Source organism: Triturus cristatus, chromosome 1_1 (genome assembly GCF_964204655.1).
Source record: "Triturus cristatus chromosome 1_1, aTriCri1.1, whole genome shotgun sequence".
Classification (NCBI taxonomy): domain Eukaryota; kingdom Metazoa; phylum Chordata; class Amphibia; order Caudata; family Salamandridae; genus Triturus; species Triturus cristatus.
In genome coordinates this window covers 1,200,557,157-1,200,582,252 of record NC_140579.1, presented here as the reverse complement: position 1 = coordinate 1,200,582,252, position 25,096 = coordinate 1,200,557,157, and the positions used below count along the sequence as shown (strand labels likewise).

At 49.8% G+C, this 25,096-nt stretch overlaps 1 protein-coding gene across 3 annotated transcripts in view; it reads right to left on the bottom strand.

Annotated features, from left to right (window-relative positions):
* LOC146871825 (ATP-dependent chromatin remodeler CHD8-like) overlaps window positions 1–25,096 on the bottom strand; it is a 3,469,548-nt gene that overhangs the window by 765,326 nt on the left and 2,679,126 nt on the right. For all 3 annotated transcript variants that reach the window (XM_085651762.1, XM_085651758.1, XM_085651757.1), the window contains one exon: window positions 17,415–17,487. In XM_085651762.1, coding sequence (XP_085507888.1) covers window positions 17,415–17,487 — 73 coding nt within the window. The remainder of the gene's footprint in view (window positions 1–17,414; window positions 17,488–25,096) is intronic.

The window sequence follows — 25,096 nt, the reverse complement described above, 5'->3', positions numbered from 1 at the left end:
ATTGGCATAGCCAATAGATCTCGCCTTTGGGACCTTTTAAGTGTTTAGCGATGAACAGTTGATGTTGTTGCACCAAGGATATTGTGCTGGATAACTAAACACTTAACAGGTCCCAAAGGCGAGACCTATTGGCTATGCCACTGCTTGTTTCTTTAGCAGAGCACACTAGGAATTGGAAGTAAATGAGGAAAAGCATCAAGCAGCTTTCTAGGGCAGCTCATTACAAAATCTGTACTTCGAAATCCTGGACAGCACAATCTGATCAATGAACAGGGGATACTTGGCATTTTAGTCAGGTGCGAACGTGTCTCGCTAGGATGTTCACCAACTTTAGAATACCAACTTCAGTAGCCATTAGTCTAGATACCATTTATGGTTGTCTTATTCTTCATGCTGATGCAATAAGAATTCCCTGTAAGGCTGGCACATCTTTTGCTGAAAGATCCATTGTAAGAAACTGGCTCTATATATACTGTACCAAAGTGAGGTACAGTATGTATAGAGTCCAAGGGTCTCCAGAGATTTGGCAGATGTTAACGTTAGATAGAACCTCACACACTAAAGTGGTAGCTTGGTCGAGCAGTAAGGCAGTATCAGAGGACAGTGTTAAGCATTTGATGTACACACTCAGTCAGCAAATGAATTTACACACTCAAGAACTGAACTCTAGGCCAATTGTTTTTGTATAAAAAGATATATTGTTCTTTTATTAGAACCAAGCAAGCCTGGTACAGGTAAGCATTCAATTCTTTTCAGCACTAAGTTACTTGTTGTCAACAGTTTTAAAAAGCAACAAAGATTGTACTTGATTTGATTTACAGGGGATGCAGTAGGCTGCAATACTTAGTAACTACAGTACATTGAAATGAATGGCTTTTTGAAGTAAATGCATGTAAAATTACTTTTGTGTTACTCTTGTAATCCAATTCCGGACTCCTAGGTTCAGCACTGGGACATTTACTTAAAACAGGTAAGTAATTATGTATTCGTAGTTTGTACGATTTTTAAAGAATATTTTCAGATTTCAAAAGTCCACACTTAGAAACTTTTTGGACCAATACATTGAAAGACATAGGCTTTTCCTGTAAATTGCAGGTAAGTTACGTTTGCGTTACTTTTCTAATCCAGGGCTGGACGCCTAGATTCAGCACTGGGACATCTACTTAACAAAGGTAAGTAATTACGTTTTTGTAGTTTGTACAATTTTTAAAGAATATTCTAGTATTTCAAAAGTTGACACTTGAAAACTTTTTCACAAAGAATCCCCAATGTTATCCTATGGAAGGAAATTCAATTAACAGGTAAGTTACTTTTTAGTTACTTTTCTTACTCAGTGCTGGACACCTGGGTTCAGCACTGGGACCTTTCCTGCAAACAGTTGAGAAAATTCGGTTAGGTTATTTGTGCTATTTATAAGGAATATCTTAGTTTTCAAAAGTCGACACTTACAAACTTTTTGGGAGAAAAAGTGTAAATGTAATCCTATGAGGAAAAAGAGGTTATCGGTTTCGAGGTAAGTACTCGGCCTTTGGAGTTGGGGTTCTGGGGCAAGACTCAGGGGACTCCCAGGGTCAGTGTTGCACTGTTGTTGCACCCCCAGTGGCACTAGGGTGGCCGGGTGCAGAGTGTTGAGGCCCAAAGTTATCCTATAGAGGATAAGGGGACTCCGGTTGGTGGCTGCCGGCAAGCAGGCCACGGGGTTGTGGGGGCAAAGCTACTAGGGTTAAGCTCAGGGAAAGTTGGAGACCAAGTTAGCACCAAAAGGGGACCCTCAGCGGCACTAGGGCGGCCTGGTGCAGGGTGCTGTTTTGAGGTCGGGTGCCCTGTTGATTTCAATTGAGATTCTCCAAGAAAAGAAACACTGCAGGCTCGGGGACGAGGATCCTCCAGGAATGACCACCACTTCGAGGGGTAAGTTGGGATGTTGAAGGTTGGTTAGGCACCGCTGGGTTGGGCACCCAAGGCCTTGGGGAGTCGGGTGCAGGGGTGCCTTGGGACGTCAGATTTTCTTACACGCTCTGGTCACAGTAGGGAGGGTCCTCTAGACTGAGGCTGCAGGCGTCGTCAGGAAGCTTGAGGCAGGTCAGGGGTCACCGGATCTCGGGTCAGGATCGCCGGGGGGACCTCCTTGTGGTATTTGTCCACTCGAGCTAGGGCCGGATTCGGCGGGAGCAGAGGGTGCGGGATTCGCGGTTCCTGGCGGGCACCAGAAGCTGCAGTTCAAACACGTCCGGTGTTCACGGGAGAAACTGCTTGGAAAGTGAAGGCAGGCAGGTCCTCCAGGGTTTTTGAGGTTTCTGGCTGCTGGAAACGCCGGTATTTTGCAGGAGCAGGTTCGAGGGGAGACAGGCCTGTGGGGCTGGGGCCAAGTCAGTGAGCGTCGTCCTCATGTAAGCTCTTCACGGCTTTTCGTCCTTCTTCTCTTCTTTTCTTGTGGTTGCTGGATCTGAGGAAGGAAGGTTCAGGGTGCCCAATAACACTAAATTTAGGGGTGTTCCAAGTAGGTAAAGGGCAGGGACCAATTCTGCCACTCTCCAGTGGGAGGGGGGCAGGAGCCTGTCCCTGGCTGGCTGGGTCCCCCCATCCTCAAGATGGCAGGGACTCGAGGTTTTGCTTCAACTCGCCTCCCCCACCTTAGGGGTGGAGTTGGCAGAGGTGGGCACACCTCTCTTCCACACTTGTTTTTCCCGCCAGTTCTCCCGCCCAAAGTGGGGGGTAGAACTAGTGGGGACCAGTTGCTGAGTACAGCAAGTGATCTGGAGAAGCTCACAAAGGCGGCAGGCCTTTGAAGCTTCCCCTGCCCATCCCGGGGGAGGGGACCTAGCACCTCATTCCAGGATGTGCATTGTTGCAGGCCCTCAAGAGCGGATGGCTCTCGACCCAAGGGTCCAGCAAGATGTCTGGTGGGTGGCAGCCTAAGCAGCCACTGAGTCTGGACACTGGTTGTGGGTCGAGTTCAGGGGGCATTTTTAAAATGCCCTCTGTCGTGCGTTTTACATTGAAACCCACATTGGCATCAGTGTGGGTACAATGTGCTGAAAAGTTTGATACCAAACTTCCCAGACTTCAGTGTATCCAGCATGGTACTGTGGAGTTCGTAATGACAACCTCCCAGCACCATATACTCTTTAATGGTACACTGCGCTTACAATGTCTGAGAATGGACTCTGACACTGTAGGGGCACAGGGCTCATGCCTCAGTGCCCTCACCACGGGCATAGTGAACTCAGCTAGAGGGGTGACTGACCTAGGCCAGGGCAGTGGTTGGTAGGCATGGCACACAGGGATGTGTGTCATGTCGACTCTTCCCTTTTGATCTGCACCAAGACTAGCAGCCTGCAAGGTAGTGTGTTTGTGAAAAGGTACAGGGCCTCTAAGGGTGGCACAATTGGTGCTGCAGCCCTTAGGAGCCTTCTCTGGTCACAGTGCCCTGGGTACATTGGGTACCATTTACCAGGGACCTACCAGTGGCCAGAGCTGCCTTGCTTGTTGCAGTACCACATGGTGGTGGTGTTGTCTGTGAACACCTGCACTACTCTCCTCGTGACAGAGGGAAGTAATGCCTTGAGTGCAAGTAGGATCACCCTGAGCTCCAAAAGGTTGATATGGAGCATGACTCCGCCGGAGACCAGAGACCTCTGATCTCTGCCTCTCCCATGTGGCCGCCCCATCCCAGGAGGGACACGTCTGTCACTACTGTGTGCTCCGGTTGGGGAAGGGAGAGGGATCTGCCACTAACCCAACGCTGGTTCGTGAGCCACCACTGCAAATCCTGTTCAGTGCCCTAGGAGATCTGGACGTAGTCGGACAGGTTACCCCGATGCTGCGTCCACTGGAACTTCAGGTCCCACTGCAGAGCCCGCATATGCCATCTGGCATGGTCGATTAGCAGGATGCACGAGGCCATGAGGCCCATCAGCCTCAGTGTCTTCCTGACCGAAACCCAGGACCAGGGCTGAAAGATCTGAATCATAGCCCGAATGTCCCAGACTCGCTGTTCGGGAGCATAAACCTGAAACTGCCCCATATCCAGAAGTGCTCAGATGAAGAGGAGCTTCTGAGAGGGAATCAGGTGCGACTTCGGCACATTGATGGAAAACCCCAGCAAATGCAGGAGGTCGGCCATAGTCTGGAGGTGGGAGACGACTGCCTGGGGCGAGCCCGCCTTCATCAACCAGCAGTCGAGATAGGGAAAGACCGGAACCCCTGATCTGCGCAGATGAACTGCGGCCATAGCCATCACTTTCGTGAACAACCGAGGGGTGCTGGTAAGGCCAAAGGGGAGCACGGTGAACTGAAAGTGCTCGTGGCCTACCGTGAACCGCAGTGAATGCCGGTGGCCCGGCGGATGGGGATATGAAAGTAAGCGTCCTACAAGTCCAACGCTACCATCCAGTCTTGAGGGTCTAGGGCAGACAAGACATGAGCAAGTGTGAGCATCTTGAACTTCTCCTTCCGGAGGAAGCGATTGATGTTCCGAAGGTCTAAGATAGGACGCAGGCCCTTGTCCTTCTTGGGAACCAGAAAGTAGTGGGAATAACAACCACAACCTACTTCTGGCCCAGGAACACGCTTGATGGATCCATTGGCCAAGAGGGCCGTGACTTCCTGTTGAAGAAGCACAAGATTGTCCCCCGTCATGCGGTGGTACTCAAGTAGCATGGCTGGAGGGAAAGTCTCGAAGGGGAGGGGGTAGCCCCTTCAGACAATTTGCAGCACCAACTTTTCCGATGTGATGTTGCGCCAGTGGAGGAGGTGATGGCGAAAACTGCCACCCACTGGTGTTTGATGGGCCTGAAAGGTCGGACTAGGAAGGCTTTGCAGTGGACGCTGCGGGGGTGGAGGTGGACTGACCCGCCCACTGGCCCCCAGAACCGCCTTGACGGTTCCTGCGTCCGCGCTGAGGATGTTGCTGCGCCGGCCTGTGGCTCTGGAATGAACGTGTTGGGGCACCCCTTCCGTGGCCACGAAAGGAGTGAAAAGCGGAAGGCGGAGGAGGGCGAGTGGCCATAGCCCGTGAGTCCTTAAAGCGCTCCAACGCACTATCCGCTTTATTGCCAAAAAGGTGAATGCCATCAAAGGGCATGTCCATCAAAGTGCTCTGGACATACCCGGAGAAGCCAGTTGTTCTCAGCCAGGCGTGGCGCCGAAGCGCCACCATCGTGGAAATCGCCCTACCCAGCGAGTCGGCGGTATCGAGCCCACAACGAATAGTGAACTTTGCTGCATCTCTCCCAGCTGCTACAGCTTGAGAGAGTACTGTCCATGCCTTTTCCGGACAGCTGGGCAGCACCTGCACAACCGTATCCCACAGAGAGTGGGAATAACAGACCAAGAGGCTGACAACCAAGCTCTCGTGAGTGGGGTGTTGGGAGAGAAAGAGGGGGTCGCCTGGAGACGGGCAATTGCGTCGGGCCACGTTCCTGTCTACAGGACCCCCTGTGTTGGGTCTCGACCAAGTGCCCAAAAGGACGTCAGAAAGTGAGTCATTAAACGGCAGCAAGGGCTCCGAAGAGGTCGCCACCGGCTGAAGCGCTTCTGTTAGTCCCGACGGCCACTGTAGGGAGTTCGAGGTGGAGGGCCTCGGCTGCACTACATAATATCACTGCGTAACTGGCTCCCTCCTCCGTAGCCACGTAGGAGGAGAACGCATGCCAAGGTCAGGTGAGGAGTAAAGACCACTGACATCCCCCAAATCCTCTGCCCAGTCCGGATCATAATCACACTGTTGTGTGAGAGGGTCCTCAGACCCCTCCCAGTCCTCCCCTTCCTCGAAGTCTGCGAAACAGGCTCTAAATAAGGAGGACGGACATAGGGGAAAATGGCCTGTAGGAAAGTGGGTTTCTGTTGCAGTAACCCCCCACTTTTTGCCAGACTACTGGTGCATTTTTTCTTGGAGTGCCCTAGGTCCCTGCCAATCAGGTTCCCAGGGCCTATGTTCTTTCCCCCAAAACTAACCCAATTGGCATCTCTGGCCACATGTCAGCCCCTGGTAAATGGTACCATAGGTACCCAGGGCACTGTGACCAGAGAAGGCCCCAACCTTATTGTGCCACCCTTAGAGGCCCTGTACCCTGACACACACACACTGCCTTTGCAGACTGAGTGTCTGGGTCCAGAACAAAACACAAAGATGACATGGCACACATCTGTGTGCAATGCCCACAAACCACTGCCCTGGCATACATCAGTCACCCCTCTGGCTGGGTGCCCTATGCCAGTGGGGAGGGTACAGGTGCATGAGCCCTGTACCCCTACAGTGCCCAAGTCCATTCCTGGGCACTGTAAGTTCAGTGCTGCCATTAAGAGTATATGGTGCTGGGAGTTTCTCGTAACGAACTCCACAGCACCATAATGGCTACACTGAAGACTGGGAAGTTTGGTATCAAACTTCTCAGCACTTTAAACCCACACTGATGCCAGTGTGGGATTTAATGTAAAATGTACAACAGAGGGCATCTTAGAGATGCCCCCTGCAATTCGACCAACTACTAGTGACCTGACTGAGTGCCTGCTTAGGCTGCAACCACCAGACATGTTTCTGGACCCCTGGGTCGAGAGCTCGCTGCTCTCAGGGGGCCTGAAACCAATGCACATCCTGGGACGAGGTGTTAAGCCTCCTCCCCCAGGATGGGCTGGGTTCATGAAGGAGAGACTTCAAAGGCCTGCCGCATTTGTGAGCCTCTCCAGACCATTTGCTGCTTTCTGCAACTGGTCCCCACTGGTTCTCAAGCCCAAATTGGAGGGTAGAACCGGCGGGAAAAATAAGTGAGGAAAAGAGGTGTGCCCACCTCTGCTAACTCCACCCCTCAGGTGGGGGAGGCGAGGTGAAGCACAACCTCGAGTCCCCGCCATCTTGAGGATGGGGGGACTCAGTCAACCAGGGACAGGCTCTTGCCCCCCTCCAACTGGAGAGTGGCAGAATAGGGGGTGTACCCACCCCAGGGAAGGGACCCATTGGTCCATGCCGTTTACATACCAGTAACACCCCTACATTTTTTATTTAGGGGGCACCCTGAACCTTCCTTCCTCAGATCCAGCAACCACAAGAGAAAGAAGAGAAGAAGGACAAGAAGCCGTGAAGAACTAACAAGAAGATGACGCCCACTGACTTGGCCCCAGCCCTACAGGCCTGTCTCCCCTCAACCCTGCTCCTGCAAAACCACGGCGTGTCCAGCGGACAGCAACCTCAAAAACCATGGAGGACCTGCCTGCCTTCACTTTCCAAGCTGTTTCTCCCGTTAACACCGGACGTGTTTGAACTGCAGCTTCTGGTGCCAGACAGGACCCGCGAATCCAGCTCACTGTGCACCCGCCGAACCCGGCCTGAGCTCGAGTGGGAAAATACCACAAGGAGGTCCCCCCGGCGATCCTGACCCGAGATCCGGCGACCCCTGACCTGCCTCAATCCTCCTGACGATGCCTGCAGCCTCAATCCAGAGGATCCCCACTACCGCGACTAGAGTGGGTAAGAAAATCCAAAGGAACCTCTGCACCCGACGCCCCACAGCCTTGTGTGCCCAAACCAACGGTGCCTAACCAACCCACGACATCCCAACTTACCCCTCGAAGTGGTGTTCTCACCCAGAAGATCCTCGTCCCGAGCCTGCAGTGTTTCTTTGTTCCGGAGGTTCTCCATTGAAAACAACAGGACACCCGAACTCAAATCAGCATCCTGCACCTGGCTGCCGTAGTGCCGCTGAGGGTGCTACTTTGGTCCCCAACTTGCCCTGAGCTTAACCCTAGGAGCTTTGCTCCCACAACCCAGTGGCCTGCTTACCAGCAGTCACCAACCGGAGGCCCCCTATCCCCCATTGGATAACATTGGGCCTCAACACTCTGCACCCGGCCGCCCTAGTGCTACTGAGGGTGCAACAGTTCATCACTGACACTGGGAGACCCCCGAGTCTAACCCCAGAACCTTAACTCCCACAGTTGATTACTTAGCTGTGAACCGTTGAGCTGTTTTCCTTCCATAGGATAACATTGACACTTTTTCTGCAAAAAGTTTCTAAGTGTGGAGTTTTGAAACCTAAAAATGTTCTTTAAAAATCGCACAAATAACCAAAATGTGTTTACTCACCTGTTCGCAGGAAATGTCCCAGTGCTGAATGTAGGTATCCAGCACTGAGTTAAAAACTTAACGTGAAAAGTAAATTACCTGCAATTTATTGTCGAAGTCCATTCATTTCAATGTACTGCTCCAAAAAGTGTGGAGTTTTGAAAACTGAAAATATTCTTTAAAAATCATGCGAATAACCAATACGTAATTACTTACATGTTTCTAGGAAATGTGCCAGTGCCGAATCTAGGTATCCAGCACTGAGTAAGAAAAGTAACGTACAAAGTAACTTACCTGCAATTTACTGAAAAGCCTATTCATTCCAATTTACTGTATTTGCTAAGTGTTGCATACTACTGCTCCACTGTAAATCACACAAAGTACAATTACTATTGCATTTTTCAACTATTCTATATCCAGTAACTTATTTCTGAGAAGTATTTCATGCTTACCAGTACCAGGCTTGCTTGGTTCTAAAAATAAACAACAGTATTTCATGAACACTACCCATCCTGGGGGAGGAGGCCCCCGAGAGCAGCGAGCTCTCGACCCAGGGGTCCAGAAACATGTCTGGTGGTGGAAGCTGAAAGCAGCCACTCAGTCAGGTCACTAGGAGTTGGTCGAGTTTCAGGGGTCATTTCTAAGATGCCCTCAATTGTGCATTTTACATTAAATCCCACACTGGCACCAGTGTGGGTTCAATGTGCTGAGAAGTTTGATACCAAACTCCCAGTCTTCAGTGTAGCCATTATGGTGTTGTGGAGTTCGTAATGACAATCTCCCAGCACCATATACTCTTAATGGCAGCACTGCACTTACAGTGCCCAGGAATGGACTTGGGCACTGTAGGGGTACAGGGATCATGCTCCTGTAACCTCACCACTGGCATAGGGCACCCAGCTAGAGGGGGGACTGATGTAGGTTAGGGCAGTGGTTTCTGGGCATGGCACAGAGGGATGTGCACTCAGTCTGCAAAGGCAGTGTGTGACTGTCAGGGTACAGGGCCTCTGAGGTTGGCACAATAAGTGCTGCAGCCCTTAGATTCCTTCTCTGGTCACAGTGCCCTGGATACCTGTGGTACCATTTACCAGGGGCTGACATGTGGCCAGAGATGCCAATTGGGTTTAGGCTTCAATGCAGTTTTAGGGAAGGAACATAGGCCCCGGGTACCTGATTTGCAGGAGCCCAGGGCACACTCAGTGAAAGAACATCAGCAATTCAGCAAAAAGAGGGGGCATACCATGCAAGAAAGAGGGCACTTTCTCACAGTTGCTTAACACCAATACCCAACATACTGTTATGAAGGCTATGCATACCTAAAGAGCAAGTTACTTACCTTCAGTAACGATATATCTGTAAGAAACATTAGTTGGTTAGATTCCTCACCTTAGAATATCCCCAGGCGTCAGGCTGGATCCAGAAAGATTTTGTGTGAGCAATACCCTGGCGCGTCACTAGGCGTCGTCTGCGGCTCCGCGTCCGTCGGAGTGATCGCCGGGATGACGTCGGAGTACTTAGACGCCTCCCTCGCGCGCTGACGGGGAGGATGGGTGGGTCGGTGAGGAATCTAACTAACTAATGTTTCTTACAGATATATCGTTACCGAAGGTAAGTAACTTATTCATCTGAAAGAAACACGTTAGTTAGATCCCTCACCTTAGAATAGATACCCCAGCAATACCAACCCCGGTGGTGGGCCTGCGACCCAAGATCAAACCATAAAGTCCTGGAGAACAGAACGGCCAAAGAAGCCGTCTCTCCAGACTTGGCTCTCCAGGCAATAGTGTTTGGCAAACGTGTGCAGCGAGACCCACGTTGCTGCCTGACAAATGTCCTGCAAGGGGACTCCCCGGCCCAAGGCAGTGGTCGCCGCTGTAGCACGAGTGGAATGGGCCCTCAGCCCTACAGGAGATTCCTTTTTAGCTAAGGAGTAACAGGCCTTGATACACAAATCGACCCACCGAGAGATGGTTCGCTTGTGCACCGCCCGCCCCTTCTTAGCGCACACGTAGCCAACAAAGAGTTGGTCGTCCACCCGGAACTGTTTGGTGCGGTCCAGATAGAAGGACAGCGCCCATTTTGGGTCCAGACGGTGGAGCCGCTCTTCCTCTTTCGAGGGATGCAGAGGCGGAAAGAAGGTGGGCAGCATAACAGACTGTCCGATGTGGAAGGCAGTCACCACCTTTGGGAGAAAGGAAGGACGAGTACGGAGAACAACTTTGTCCGGATGGACAGAAAGGAAAGGAGGTTTAGAAGAGAGAGCCTGGAGCTCACTCACCCTTTTAGCAGAGGTGATGGCAACCAGGAAGGCAGTTTTAAGCGTCAACAGACAAAGGGGACAATTATGAAGTGGCTCAAAGGGAGCGCACATCAGAAACGTCAATACCAGATTCAAATCCAACTGAGGCATTACGAAAGGGACAGGAGGAAACATGTGAGTAATGCCCTTAAAGAATCGAGAAACAACAGGGGATTTGAAAAGAGAAGGCTGATCAGGAAGCCGTAAGAAAGCAGAAATAGCTGAAAGATATCCTTTAAGGGTGCCCAGAGCAGAGCCCTGTTGGGCCATAGAAAGAAGAAAGAGGAGAACCTCCGAAAGAGGGGCGGAAAGGGGATCCACAGCCTTTGCTGTGCACCATACCACAAATTTGTTCCACCTACAAGCGTATACCGATTTTGTGGAGGGACGCCTGGCTGCCAGAACAACATTACAGACTTCAGGAGGCAAGTCAAATGGCATCAACTGCAGCCGCTCAATCTCCACGCATGGAGGTGGAGGCTGGACAGGTTCGGGTGGAGGACCGTCCCCTGCTGCTGCGACAGAAGGTCCTCCTGAAGAGGCAGTCGTATCGGGGGTTCGATCGACAGACGAAGTAGCTCGGGATACCAGTATCTTCGTGCCCAATCCGGAGCCACCAAGATGACTTGGGCCCGGTCGCGCCTGATATTCAGCACTCTGGGCAGAAGTGGTATAGGCGGAAAGGCGTACAACAGACCGCAACTCTACTCACGACGAAAAGCGTCTCCGAGCAAGTGCCGCCTTGGAAATTCCAACACGCAGAACTGCTGACATTGCGCGTTCTCTTCGGTGGCGAATAGATCTAACCAAGGCTCTCCCCACAGCCGAAAGAGGCCCTGAGCCATGTCCGAGTTTAGAGGCCATTCGTGATCCATCATGCACCGGCAGCTGAGCTTGTCTGCTCTGGCGTTCAGAGAGCCCGCCAGATGTTGAACCACCAGGGTGATGCCCTGATGTTCCAGCCATGTCCAGAGGCACAGAGCCTCCTGACAAAGGGTCCACGACCCCACCCCGTCCTGTTTGTTGCAATACCACATGGTGGTGGTGTTGTCCGTGAACACCTGCACTGCACTTTCCCGGACAGAGGGAAGGAAGGCCTTGAGTGCAAGCCGGATCGCCCTCAGCTCCAGAAGGTTGATATGGAGCCGAGACTCCGCCGGAGACCAAAGGCCTCTGATCTCCGCCTCTCCCATGTGGCCCCCCCATCACAGGAGGGATGCATCCGTCACTACTACATGCTCCAGTTGTGGTAGGGAGAGGGATCTGCCACTGACCCAATCGCGATCCGTGAGCCACCACTGCAACTGTCTTGCAGTGCCCTCTGAGATCAAGACATGGTCTGACAGGTTGCCCCGATGCTGGGCCCACTGAAACTTCAGGTCCCACTGCAGAGCCCGCATCCGCCATCTGGCGTGATGCACCAACAGGATGCAGGAGGCCATCAGACCCAGAAGCCGCAGCACCAACCTGACCGAAACCCGGGATAGAGGCCGAAAGATGGGAAGCAGAGCCTGAATTTCCCGGACCCGCTGCTGCAGACGATAGGCCCGGAACTGCACCGAGTCCAGAATCCGCTCTGATGAAGAGGAGCTTCTGGGAGGGACTCAGATGCGACTTCGGCACATTGATGGAGAACCCCAGCAAATGCAAGAGGTCGGCCGTAGTCTGGAGGTGGGAGACGACTGCCTGGGGCGAGCCTGCCTTCAACAACCAGTCGTCGAGATAGGGGAAGACTGGAACCCCCAATCTGCGCAGATGAGCTGCGACCACCGCCATCACTTTGGTGAACACCCGAGGGGCACTGGTGAGGCCAAAGGGGAGCACGGTAAACTGAAAATGCTCTTGGCCCACCGTGAACCGCAGGTAACGCCGGTGGGCCGGCAGGACGGGGATGTGGAAATAAGCGTCCTGCAAGTCCAACGCTACCATCCAGTCTCCAGGGTCTACGGCAGCCAGAACCTGAGCTAAGGTGAGTATCTTGAACTTCTCCTTCCGGAGGAAGGCGTTGACGCTCCTGAGGTCCAAGATAGGGCGTAGGCCCCCTTTGCACTTCTTGGGAACCAGAAAGTAGTGGGAATAACAACCACAACCTACTTCTGGACCAGGAACGCGCTCGATGACCCCCTTGGCCAAGAGGGCCGTAACTTCCTCCTGCAGAAGTTGCAACTGATCCCCCGAAAGTCAGTGGCACTGAGGTGGCATGGCTGGAGGGGTCGCCTCGAAGGGGAGGGAGTAGCCCCTTCGGACGATTTGCAGCACCCACCTGTCCGATGAGATGGTACGACAGTGGAGCAGGTGATGGCGAACTCTGCCACCCACTGGCGTGGAATGGGCCTGAAAGCTCAGACTAGGAGGGCTTTGAGGCGGATGCTGCTGGGGTAGATGTGGTTGGACCGGCACGTTGACCCCCTGTACCGCCTCAGCGGAATCCACATCCGCGACCGCGGGCGTGAGGGGGCGCCCCTTTCTTGGCCACGAAAGGGGCAAAAATCGTAAGTTTGTGGGCATGGGGCCGAGAGGCCCAAGGACTTGGCCGTAGCCCTGGAGTCCTTAAAGCGCTCCAGCGCACTATCCGCTATGTCGCCAAAAAGGCAACTGCCATCGAAGGGCATGTCCATGAGGGTGCTCTGGACATGCCCGGAAAAACTCGTGGACCGCAGCCAGGCATGGTGACGAAGCACCACCGTGGTCGACATTGCCCTGCCCAGAGAGTCTGTTGTGTCCAGTCCACATCGGATTGCATGCCGTGTCGCATCCCGCCCCTCTGCAAGAGCCTGGGCGAGCAGTGTCCGGGCCTCCTCCGGACACTGGGGCAGCAAGTCCTCCACCGTATCCCACAGGGAGTGGGAATAACAGTCCAAAAGGCACGCGGTGTTGATAGACCGCAACCCCAAACTAAGAGAGGAGAACAGTAAATACTGCCAAAACCGAGGTGATGGCTTGGAACTTAGATGGGTGGGAAGGTAGAGGGTGTGCGGAGATGAAATATCTGGGGATTAATATAGTTAAACAGATCAGTGAGATCCCGGCCCAGAACCTAACTGGAGTGGGAAAAGAGATAGACAGAACCCTTGCTAGATGGAAAAACCTCCCGCTTACTATCTATGGGAGGGCGAACTTGATAAAAATGTCCATCCTTCCCAAATTAACATATATATTTAACTGCATCCCGCTAAAATTCCCTAAAGAAATGATAAGTAAAATACAAGGGAAAATAACTAGCTTTATCTGGGCCTCTCGAGGAATAGGTCTTTCATGGAAGAAGCTAAGAAGACGACTCCATGGGGGAGGTCTAGCCCTGCCAGATCTCAGAATATACTGCATGGCATTCCAATTTTAAAAAAATGTGAATGCTTATAGGGGACCCTGACTCCACCACCTGGGGCTCAATATTACGGGAAATGACAAAGGAGTTTGGCACAGCTTTTTTGTATAAGTTTGGGGCCCAGAATTTTTTTTAAGAAGCAAGATTAAAAGTCTTAATGGCATCGTTAAATTTATGGTTTACTATGAGGAAGATGCTAAATATTGGATACTATTCGGAATTTGCCCCTATCTGGGACTCTCCCGGTACACCGGAATGCCTAAAAGATGGCTTGGCATCACCACTGAAGCAAGCCGGGTTCATTAAGTGGGGCAAAATCTTATTTGAAGGCAAACTGGTCCCCTGGGAAGTATTGAAAGCCAAAACTGAAAATAGATTATCGAAATTTGAATTTATCCAGCTAACTTCATGGCTTTCCACAGTACTTCGAGAGATAGGGTCTCTATGGGACTTTGAGACTGACATTCAAGACACAAGGGCAAAGAACAAAGAAGTCTCTAAGTGGTATATGCAATTGATGGATGTGGGAGTAAGGAAATTAGACCCCCCATATGCCATCTGGCAGGATGTACTCCAGGAAGTGGATCTGCAAATATTTTGGAAGAGCTCTCTAAAAATGCTATACTCTTTAGTTACACCGGCAAATTTCAAAAGGCATCATTTTTTTTTTTTTTTACAATTAATAGACTGTACTGGACACCACAAAAAATAGCTACGTTTGTATTTCAACCGATCCCTAGCTGTAACAGGTGTAAAATGCCAAAAGCGAACGATACACACATTTTTTTTACATGCCCCGAAATAGAGCAATATTGGAAGGTGATGGAATCCACTATTTGTGACATCTTGAAGATACCACTAGCATTGACAGAGACACTTGTGCTCTTCGGGGTGAGTCGCGATTTGGAAACAACGCTTGACAGTAAACTTAGGGGGTTGCTTTTTTACTAGTTATTGCTGGCCAGACGAGAGATTTGCAAACACTGGACAGATTCTGTACCACCACACCTAAATGGCTGGTTGGCAGTGGCCAGGTGGACTTGCAAAACTGCTATAGATGGTAATCTACCTCGTTCAAGGGATCTGTGGCAGGTTTTTGCTGATTGGTTGAGCTCGTATAGCGGAGATGCCTTTTCCCCTTTTTATTTTTTCTGAGTCCTATGATTACAGCAGAATATGGGGGAGATGTCTATCCTTCGGGATGAAAGAACCTTCTTTAAGGGTTTGGCTGAGAAAAGGCAAGGGTCTACACGATATAAGGGCGCCAGGAAATGGTCCTTGACCTCTAAGATGCCATGCTGACATGAGGCCAAAAAAAAAAAAAAAAAATGGACACATCGTGCCAACCTCAAGTGCCGACATGCCCACCACCTCGTGAGAAGGGATAAGTCCAGTCCGGGTGGGCGGGGCCTAGGGGAGACAGGGCGGTCACCAACCCCACTTCCAAAAGAAAACCGACGACAATAGATCTCGCAAGCGAGCAGCGCATGCACTGCGTTGCTAGGCGAGACCTAAAAATACTTTGCCGAAGTATGAAAAAGAGTCCAAGTACAAAGAAATACCCTTGCAAGTATCCAGCAGTGCTGCTCTGCCCCTCACAAAATGCGCAACTAATCCTTAAGACAAAGTGGGCTTCTGCAGACTGCGGCTGCACGTCACGATTATTAGTTTATACGTAGGCTATCCTGTTTTAGGTTTAAACCTAAAAATCCTGATAAAATCTCACTGAAAGGAAAAAAGCCCTAAGTGTGAACATATAAACACAGATAAATACCTGCACAACTACAAACTAAAATGCCATTCAAAGAAAGGAAAGTGAGAGTATTTCTTACTTCTTACTGAAGGGTCCAACACAATATAATTTGTTATACAAGGTAGCAGCAAGAGAGACTGTTTAAAGCAGGTCAACAACAGACTTTAAATATAAATGAAATGCGTAGTGACAGGTACCTGTGAAAAGAGTGAGGTCACCAAGTACATGGGATAGGGGTGAAAACATGACAGAACATTTTCCACATATCAACAACATTCATAGTTGCAAGGTGTCTGTAGTATTTGCATATCAGTCAGCACAGTTCACTTCTACTAATGTCCAGAATTCCTTAGGCATGCTTGAGTGTCAGAGCGCTGTCGTTTAAAAATGCTTCAGGTATTATTTACATGCTGGATGACAGCGTTGCAGGTGGCTTGCTGTGCATCTATTTTTAAATAATCTTCAAAGTTACTTTACTTTACATCCTGATTTAATTGTCCTCTGTGGGAGGGATGCTACCGTATCCCAATGTTATGTGCAATACCATCTACTAATTTTGGCTTTATACCCAACTGCAATTTACTGCAGGGGTGTTTGAGGCCATACTTACAATTTTAATAGCAAAATATGCAAATCTCAGAGCACAATGTGACCTCTGTAAAAGGTCTGGACTGACGTAAAATGAGGTATGTGCCATGGGGACACTAGGCAGCTATGAATGTCCTCACAACAGCAGCGCTCCCTTAATATAGTGAGGCATCAAAGAGTGCAGAAAAACAGTGGAGAGCATGCTTAAAGCATAAAGTTTCAGGTGCCTTAGAATGTAGGGCTATAAATTAACCTGTGGTAATTTTAAATATAACACGTTTCTCAAGGCACTATGCTGTTGGCAGGGTTAACCACCCCTACAATGTCATAATATTCAGTAAGGAGTAGGTGAATTACCCCTAACTGTGTACAGTAATTTGTTTATTAAAATATTGGAATACAGTACTCCTACTTTTTAAATTCATTAATAGTCTAGCAAAGCAGAGAGAGTGCTGAGAGTATGAGAGTTAATGAGATGAGTGACAAAGCAAAACAGACGTCCATGCTTAAAACTATGTAGCATAGGTTCAGTGGACACACACTCAATGGAGAGAAACTACATCTCCTGCATTACTTCTCCTTTAAATTAAATATGTGCTTTATAACAATCACTGCAAAAGAACAACATATTGTGTAAACAGTGGAAAATCACAGTTGTTGTCTATTTTGGGGGCTGGCAGCTGAATAAACAATGATAAGCACAGATTTTTTAAATTTTTGGAAAATACTGAGACATCACCACTGATATCCACATAAAACAAACACTAAAAACAGGACAGCCTATTTATAAGACACACCAGCAAGCCTTATCAAACATTCTGGTACAAGTATTCTTTGTTATTTTCAGTACCATACTGTTAAAGGTCATGGGAGGTACTAGGAAAGGATGCTTCAAATACCTTCAATAAAATTAATCTCAAACACCTTTAAAAAAACATGTAATAACTGCATCGGTGGTATGACTTTTGGTCATTTGCAACAGGTCCTGCACCAGTACTGTTGCATAGAACTAGCTGTGCACACGCAGACCTTGGCCAGGTGAGGCAAGCTTTGAGCACAGGACTCAGCCCACAGCCAGACCCTGCATCAGTCCACAGTGCTCGTTAAACACAATTCTTCCCTAATTCATAAAGATTGAACTGGGAAGTATAAAGTGAATTTTTGTGGAAACCCACATCACAAATCCAAGCTATAGAGCATTTCATCTCCCAAAACTACTCCTTCTGACAAAGAAACTGAGTGCACAATAGAGCATCTATTAGAGACAATATGTAAAATGACCCTGGGTCAAAACTATCTGCGGCTAGATGTCTCTATCAGATTATCAGGACATGGAGTTAAGTAAGTAGGGTGTAAACTTGAATGGCGACATCTCAGTAATGCATACCTCCTCATCCTGATCCCTCTGCAAATGGAGTGGACGATATTCTGGGTCCTCACAATCCTTATCAAAGTCCACACTAAAGAAAAGAACACACGAATATTTAAAAATGATATCACCTGGCTGTATTTACAAGGGCGATCTTTTATTTGTGACAGTACTGTGAGACAAAATAAATTACTAACCAGTATTAACGCTCTTTTTGGTGGAAATTCTAACTCCAGATTCTACACCTTCGAATCTCTTCCAAGTTCCAGACTGAATCCAGAAATTGCTTCACAGCAGTGCTCCTATTGTGCGGCTCCAGAACAAAGTGAAGAGTCGACATGGCACAGTGTGTGCCATGCCCACAAACCACTGCCCTAGCATACATCAGTCACCCCTCTAGCTGGGCACTGTAAGTGCAGTGCTGCCATTAAGAGTATATGGTGCTGGGAGTTTGTCATTACGAACTCCACAATATCATAATGGCTACACTGAAGACTGGGAAGTTTGGTATCAAACGTCTAAGCACATTAAACCCACACTGATGGACAATAGGGATCTTGTTGCAGGGAGGTGCTCCCACCTCCCCAGACAGACTATGTGGATTGGAACTGGGTGGGTGCACCATAGGATGTCTTTCAGACTTGCACGTAGGCTTCTCCAGTGCCTACTTCTGCATACACCGCCTCAAACCGGTTCAGGGGCATCCTGTCCCCTGCCCAGGCGGGAAAACACACAAAGGGGAGAGGGTGTAGCCACCCTTTCCCGCCTGAACTCTCATTGGTGGGCTCTGATTCAGACACTCCCCTAATCTCTGGTTAAAGGTGGGTGCAGGGTCCCCAGAGCCTCAGATTAATCTTGGACTTCACAGACTTGAACCTTCGAATTGCTGCCGCACAGCTGAATGAAGAAATCTCCCTTGGGGTAAAGGAGTTACCCCCCTGCTGGGCAGGCACCTGAAACACTGCAAGTGACCCGGTTGGAACTCCGCTGCTCCTACGGACATCGAAGACTTCTGCCTACCCTGAGGTCGATTTCCAAGCATCCCAGAGGCCAGTGAGTGTGCACAGCAAAGCTCAGCACCGTGGACTCCTTGGGTGCAGAGATCCCCAATACCCCAGGACACCGGCCACCTCTTGCACAGCACACGACCCCGACCAGTGGGGAAGTTGTGCTTTGGCCCATTATTGAGCCAACCTCTCAGCATTACTTGTGCCAAAGGACAACGCTCCAGCCTGCTCCGGCGACCCGTGGGCTCATCTTTACGCACTCCAAATTGCCGCCTCCCGCGGTCCCTTGTCTCTCGACTGGTGGGCCCTAGCGGAGGTCAATCTTTACTTTAAAGGGCTCCCCTGGTTGCTCCAGGCCTGCTCTACAGTCTCCTCGCTGGAGACCTTGCTCAGACCTCGTGGGTCTGCACCGTAGCTGTTTTTTGATCCTTGCGTGGGTTGCGGTTGCCAAGGTTTAGTAGATCCAATCCGGACACTAACACCGCAGCGGCCTTCATCCTTCGTGGGACAGTCGCCCTCCAGAAGCTGGCCTTCCTTGAAGCCTCCTGGACCCCGTGGCTGCTGATCCAAGCTACCCATCTTCCACCTGGAAGCACCGGACATTGAAGGGCTCTTTCTCCTGAGCCCCCTGGTCACTGTGCCATGACCCAGACTGTCCCCTCTGCTTTCAGTTCCTTACCTTCAAGATCTACATCTTCAATCAACACGACATCGCTTCACGCCAGCAGCAGTTCTTCACCTTTTTCCATTGAAAACGAGATCGCGACCCGACATCGAAAACGACCTATGCACCCGGCTTCCCTGGGGCAGGTAACAGTGGTACCTCGGTACTGTCGTGGGTGTGGGCCCTCCAAGAGCTTAACTCTAAGCTGCTGATCTTGAACTCCTGCTAGAAGTGTTTAGATTCTTGCAATTTCCAACCGCGACATTCTCCATAGGGTTTAATAGAGATTCCGACAGTAGTTTATACCACTGCACGTGTCTCCCGTGGGTCCCCTTCCTCACTACCTTGGGTGGTTTCGTAAGGGGCCAGCGACCCTAAGTGCCCTAGGCACTGTCTGTAGAATTGCCGTGGTTCTTATACCACTTTTTTAATATATGGTTTGGTCCCCCCCCCTGGGGCCCTATGATTCCAGTGCTATTTATTGTAACTATCATTGCTTGTTTGAATTGTATCTTTACCTCCAGTTTCATAAAGAGACTAGTGGGATTATTCTTATAATAAATACATATAGTTTATATATATATACCTGTGTGGACTACTCTTTCATTTGGTTATTCAAGAGGTTATCTATGGTAAAACAATAAGCTTAACACTCCTTCAAGACTTAGCCTGAAGGTTGCTCTCCACAGCTACCACTAGCTTTCTTTAAAGGTTGTCTTTTAACCTATCACCTTAAGAGTCGAATTGGACTGGTGCAAGGTGTCCCCTATAACTAGTGGACAGCATATGCCAGGCCAACTTCTCACAAATATCCGTGGCGATATTAAACTTGACATACCGATCTACCGCAGCACCTAGGAGCAGTTCTGTTCATGTGTGCGTGGTTTGCATACAGCGCCATTCCTGCAGAAGTAGGGCAGACAGCAGGCAAGAGTCACCAGCCCACCTGGGTACTTTAGAGGCCCTGCAAAAAATTAACAGGCTTGAACTCAATCTTCGGAGCCTGGCAATATACCATTAACAGAGCGTGACCGCATTGGATATAAAGGGAACCGAGGTAGACATGACATGCTTGGAAAAAGAAAAAAATACTACCGGCTGTCTTTGGCACGACATCATCCCGGAGCTGCTGGTGTAAAAATAATAAAAGTTTTATTTTATTACACAGTTTAAAATCGGTGGTCACTGCATTAACAAACGAATTACCCCGTTTTAAAATCACTTTTGAATACAAGTAAAGCAACAAGCGCGACCCGGCCGGGAGTTGTGTGGCGCGCAATTAAATAAATAAACAAGGGAGACAGATGTGAGCGAGTTACAACGGAGATTTCACGAGAGACCTCGAAGAGAAAAGTCTGATCTGAGGCAGAACGAGATAGCGTGAGAGAATGAGACAGACCAGAGCAGCATTACATCGCGGCGCCGCGAAAGTAATTAGCAGAGGCAGAGAATGAAAGTGGTCTAAGATTAGAAACACAACCGACCTTCCGTGCAGTAAGGGAGGGGGAGGAGCGGGTGAGAGAGGGGGAGGAAAGCCGGCCATGCGAGGAAAGGAATGCTAGAAACCAGGATAGCAGCTGTGCGCGGGCACGACATCGCCAACGCAAGCTGGAGGCCTGAAAAAAGCCACTAGGTTAGCACTTCCAAAACCCGCTTACTATAACTCTCGCCAGAGAAGCGCTATAAGCGCTGGCTCAGGTGAGACCTAAAAAGGATGAAAGAAGACGCCCAGCAGACGAGACTGCAGAGAACAACTGACTTGGCCCCAGCCCTACCGGCCTGTCTGCAGTTTCCAGAGATCCTGAGTCAAAAATTGTCTTGTCCTGCAGTTAGCGACCTCCAGAACCCCTGACTGCCTTCAATAAAGACCGGCTCTCCTGTGAAAAGCAGCCCCGTTGAAAAGAAACTCCGAAAACAGACTCTGAGCCTGCTGAGAACAAAGAAACCCGACACCTGGAACTACCACTGCACCCGTCGCCAAGGGCCCGAGTTTGAGTGGCCCACTGGTCCCAGTGAGGTCCCTCAGCACTCCAGAATCCGAGTCCACCGTGGGTTGACCCCTCCAGGACTCCCCGACGTCGCCTGCAGCCTCTGCACAGAGACCCCACCAACCGAGAGTGGCCCGGTAAGGTGAAATCCGACCTCAAAAGACACCCCTGCATCCGGCCGCCCTGCGCCTTGGAGAAAAGAACCCGAGGTGCACCTAGGTCCCCGAGCCCTCCAACTTACCTGCTCAGCTGTTGGTTCCTCCCGGAAGTCTTCCTGGACCGAGCCTGCAGCTGAAAACCAAAACCGATAATCTCCATTGAATTCAACAGGGCACCCAACCTCAAAACAGCACCATGCACCAGGCTGCCCTAGCGCCGCTGAGGTGCCCCTTTGGTGCTAACTTGGCCCCCAACTTGCCCTGAGCTTAACCCTAGGAGCTTTGCTCCCACAACCCCGTGACCTGCTTGCCAGCCGCCACCAACCGGAGCGCCCCTATCCTCCATAGGATAACATTGGGCCCGAGTGCCACTTGGGGTGCAACAACAGTGCATCACTGACCCATAGACCCCCGAGTCTAACCCCAGAACCTTAACTCAAAAGACCGATTACATTCCTCGAGACCGATAACTCACTTTTCCTCATAGGATAACATCGACACTGTTTCTCCCAAAAAGTTTTTAAGTGTCGACTTTTGAAAACTAAGAATATTCCTTATAAATCGCACAAATAACCTAACCGAATTTTCTCAACTGTTTGCAGGAAAGGTCCCAGTGCTGAACCCAGGTGTCCAGCACTGAGTAAGAAAAGTAACTATAAAGTAACTTACCTGTGAATTGAATTTCCTTCCATAGGATAACATTGGGGGTTCTTTGTGAAAAAGTTTCCAAGTGTCAACTTTTGAAATGCAATAATATTCTTTAAAAGTCTTACCTTTAAAAAAAAACGCAGTTACTCACCTGTTTTCAGGAAATGCCCCAGGGCTGAATCTAGGATCCAGTCCTGTGGTTAGAAAAGTAATCTGAAAAGTAATTAACTGCATTTTACTTAAAAAGCCCACTCTATTGAATGTACTATACCTGCAATGTGTTGCAAACTGTCTTCTTAAACCTGTAATCAAAACCAGTACCAGTTATACTGCAATTCTGAACTGTGTTCAAACAAGTAGATTACTACTGCAAAGTATTTATATGCTTACCTGTACCAGGCTTGCTTGGTTCTAGAAATAAAACATATTTTTTATACAAAAAATTTGGCCTAGAGTTCAGTTCTTGAGTGTGTGAGACCATTTGCTGACTGTGTACATTAAATGCTTTACACTGTCCTCTGATACTGCCTTACTGCTCGACCAAGCTACCACTTTAGAGAGTAAGGTTCTATCTAACTTTAACCTCTGTCAAACCTCTGGAGACTCTTGGACTCTATACACACTGTACCTCACTTTGGTGCAGTATATATAGAGCCAGTTTCTGACACGTTACAGGAAGGTAAAGAGCAGGGACCAATGGGTCCCTTCCCTGGGGTGGGTACACCCCCTATTCTGCAACTCTCCAGTGGGAGGGGGGCAGGAGCCTGACCCTCGTTGGTTGGGTCCTCCCATCCTCAAGATGGCGGGGACTCGAGGTTGTGCTTCACCTCGCCTCCCCCATCTTAGGGGTGGCGGTGGGCACACCTCTCTTCCTCACTTGTTTTTCCCGCCGGTTCTCCCGCCCAAAGCGGGCAATAGAACCAGTGGAGACCAGTTGCTGAAAGCAGCAAATGGTCTGGAGAGGCTCACAGAGGCGGCATGCCTTTGAAGCTTCTCCTTCGTGAACCATGCCCATCCTGGGGGAGGGGGCTTAGCACCTCGTCCCAGGATGTGCATTGTTTCAGGCCCCCGAGAGCAGCAGGCTCTCGACCCAGGGGTCCAGAAAAATGTCTGGTGGTGGCAGCCTGCACAGTCACTCAGTCAGGTCACTGGTAGTTGGTCGTTTTTCAGGGGGCATCTCTAAGATGCCCTCTGATGTGCATTTTACATTAAATCCCACACTGGCATCAGCGTGGGTCTAATGTGCTGAGAAGTTTGATACCAAACTTCCCAGTCTTCAGTGTAGCCATTATGGTGCTGTGGAGTTCGTAATGACAACGTCCCAGCACGATATACTTTTAATGGCAGCACTGCACTTACAGGGCCCAGGAATGGACCTGGGCAGTGTAGGGGTACAGGGTTCATGCACCTGTACCCTCACCACTGGCATAGGACACCCAGCTAGAGGGTTGACTGATGTATGCCAGGGCAGTGGTTTGCGGGCATGGCACACAGGCATGTGTGCCATGCCGACTCCTTGTTATGTTCTGAACCCTTTGGTTTGTTCTGCACTCAGCCTGCAAAGGCAGTGTGTGTGTGTGTCGGGGTACAGGGCCTCTAAGGGTGGCACAATAAGTGCTGCAGTCCTCAGGGGCCTTCTCAGGTCACAGTGCTCTGGGTACCTATGGTACCATTTACCAGGGGTTGACGTGGCCAGAGCTGCCAATTGGGTTTAGGCTTCAATGCAGTTTTAGGGAAGGAACACAGGCCCTGGGTACCTGATTGGCAGGAGCCCAGGGCACACTCAGTCAAAGCACATCAACAATTCAGCAAAAAGTGGTGGCATACCATGGAAGAAAGAGGGCACTTTCTCATACAGTCTACCAGTCTTGTCACCTGCGTCGTACAGTCGCCGGTGCATGGCTTGTATAGCGTGTTGCACATCTTTTCTAGCCAGTGTGAAATGTTCCTAAGAAGTTGTAGACTGCGTAGCAGGGAGGGGTCTTTACCCGTACTTGCCTGTGTTTCGAGCTGCATTAATCGGGTTTCAATCCCGGTGATCTCTTCTTCCTCTTTCCGTTTTTTATGAGCTATAATGTTTTGCAACCTATCCCGTAATACGGGTTTGTATGCCTCCCACAGTGTAATGGCAGAGTCTACCGACCCCTCATTCTCACTAAAGTATAGCTCTGTGTCTGTCCTGAGTTCCCCTGCGACCCGAGAATCCTTTAATTCTCAAGAGTTGAGCTTCCATTCCCTGTTCTGCCAGTGCGTACGGGTGCCCACTGTGAGCCACAAGGGCGAGTGATTCGAGATGCCTCTTGCTAAAAATTCTGCCTCATTTATCCCCCCCAGTTCATCCACAGGGGTGAATATGTAATCTATCCTTGAAAAGGCTTTGTGGGCACCTGAGTAAAAGGAATTAGCTCTAGTCTGGGGATGCTGCCTACGCCATATGTCTAAGTGTTAATGTCTCTGCGAACCGTGCAAGCGGCGTCTCTTTGGGATCTCTCGTTGTGACAGTTGTACTGTCAATTGTGGGATCCATCACGTCATTGAAGTCACCCTTGATAATGTGTGTGTCAGAACCCGCCTCTAACAGAATTGCTGCAAGCTAATCCAGTGTCTGCATTTGGTGCCTGGGTGGTGCATATACACTAATAAAGGAGACGTTTCGTCTGTTCCACATTCCTTTAACATAGGCTAAAAATGCGAGTACTCATAAGATGCTTCTCTAACTAGTTCTACCCCAGTGTACCTAACCTAAGTGTAGTACTATGCAAGAAGTAGGCGCTGTATTCTATAGGATGTTATTCTATAGTTTAGTATAGTATGCTAAGTCTAGTATGCCAAGAGTCCCTCTAGGTTATAGTCAGCTTTGAGTCAGCCTTGAGAACGAGAGAGGTGGGAATCTGTTTCTGGGTCTCGAACTCTAACACCCCGAGAAGGGAGTCAGAACAATGGAAGCTGGATTCTCTGCGAGCCGGGATGACAGCGTCTCTGTCAGTGAGTCAGACAGGGACACGGGCTCCTCTAAAGTCGAGGTCTCCTCCTACTTGCTTGGGCAAGGGAAGGTATATTTATACCTGGTAGGTGCCTTGGAATGTTAGCATTGACGTAAAGTCGGGCAGAGGAAGACGTCAGGAATGAACCCTTAAGGAATAGCGGTTCATGCATAATAAATGAGTTCTTGGAGAAATCAAAAATCCTGGGCTAGGGAAACTACCAAGAGCTTAAGGGTCTGGTTTCTAAGAAC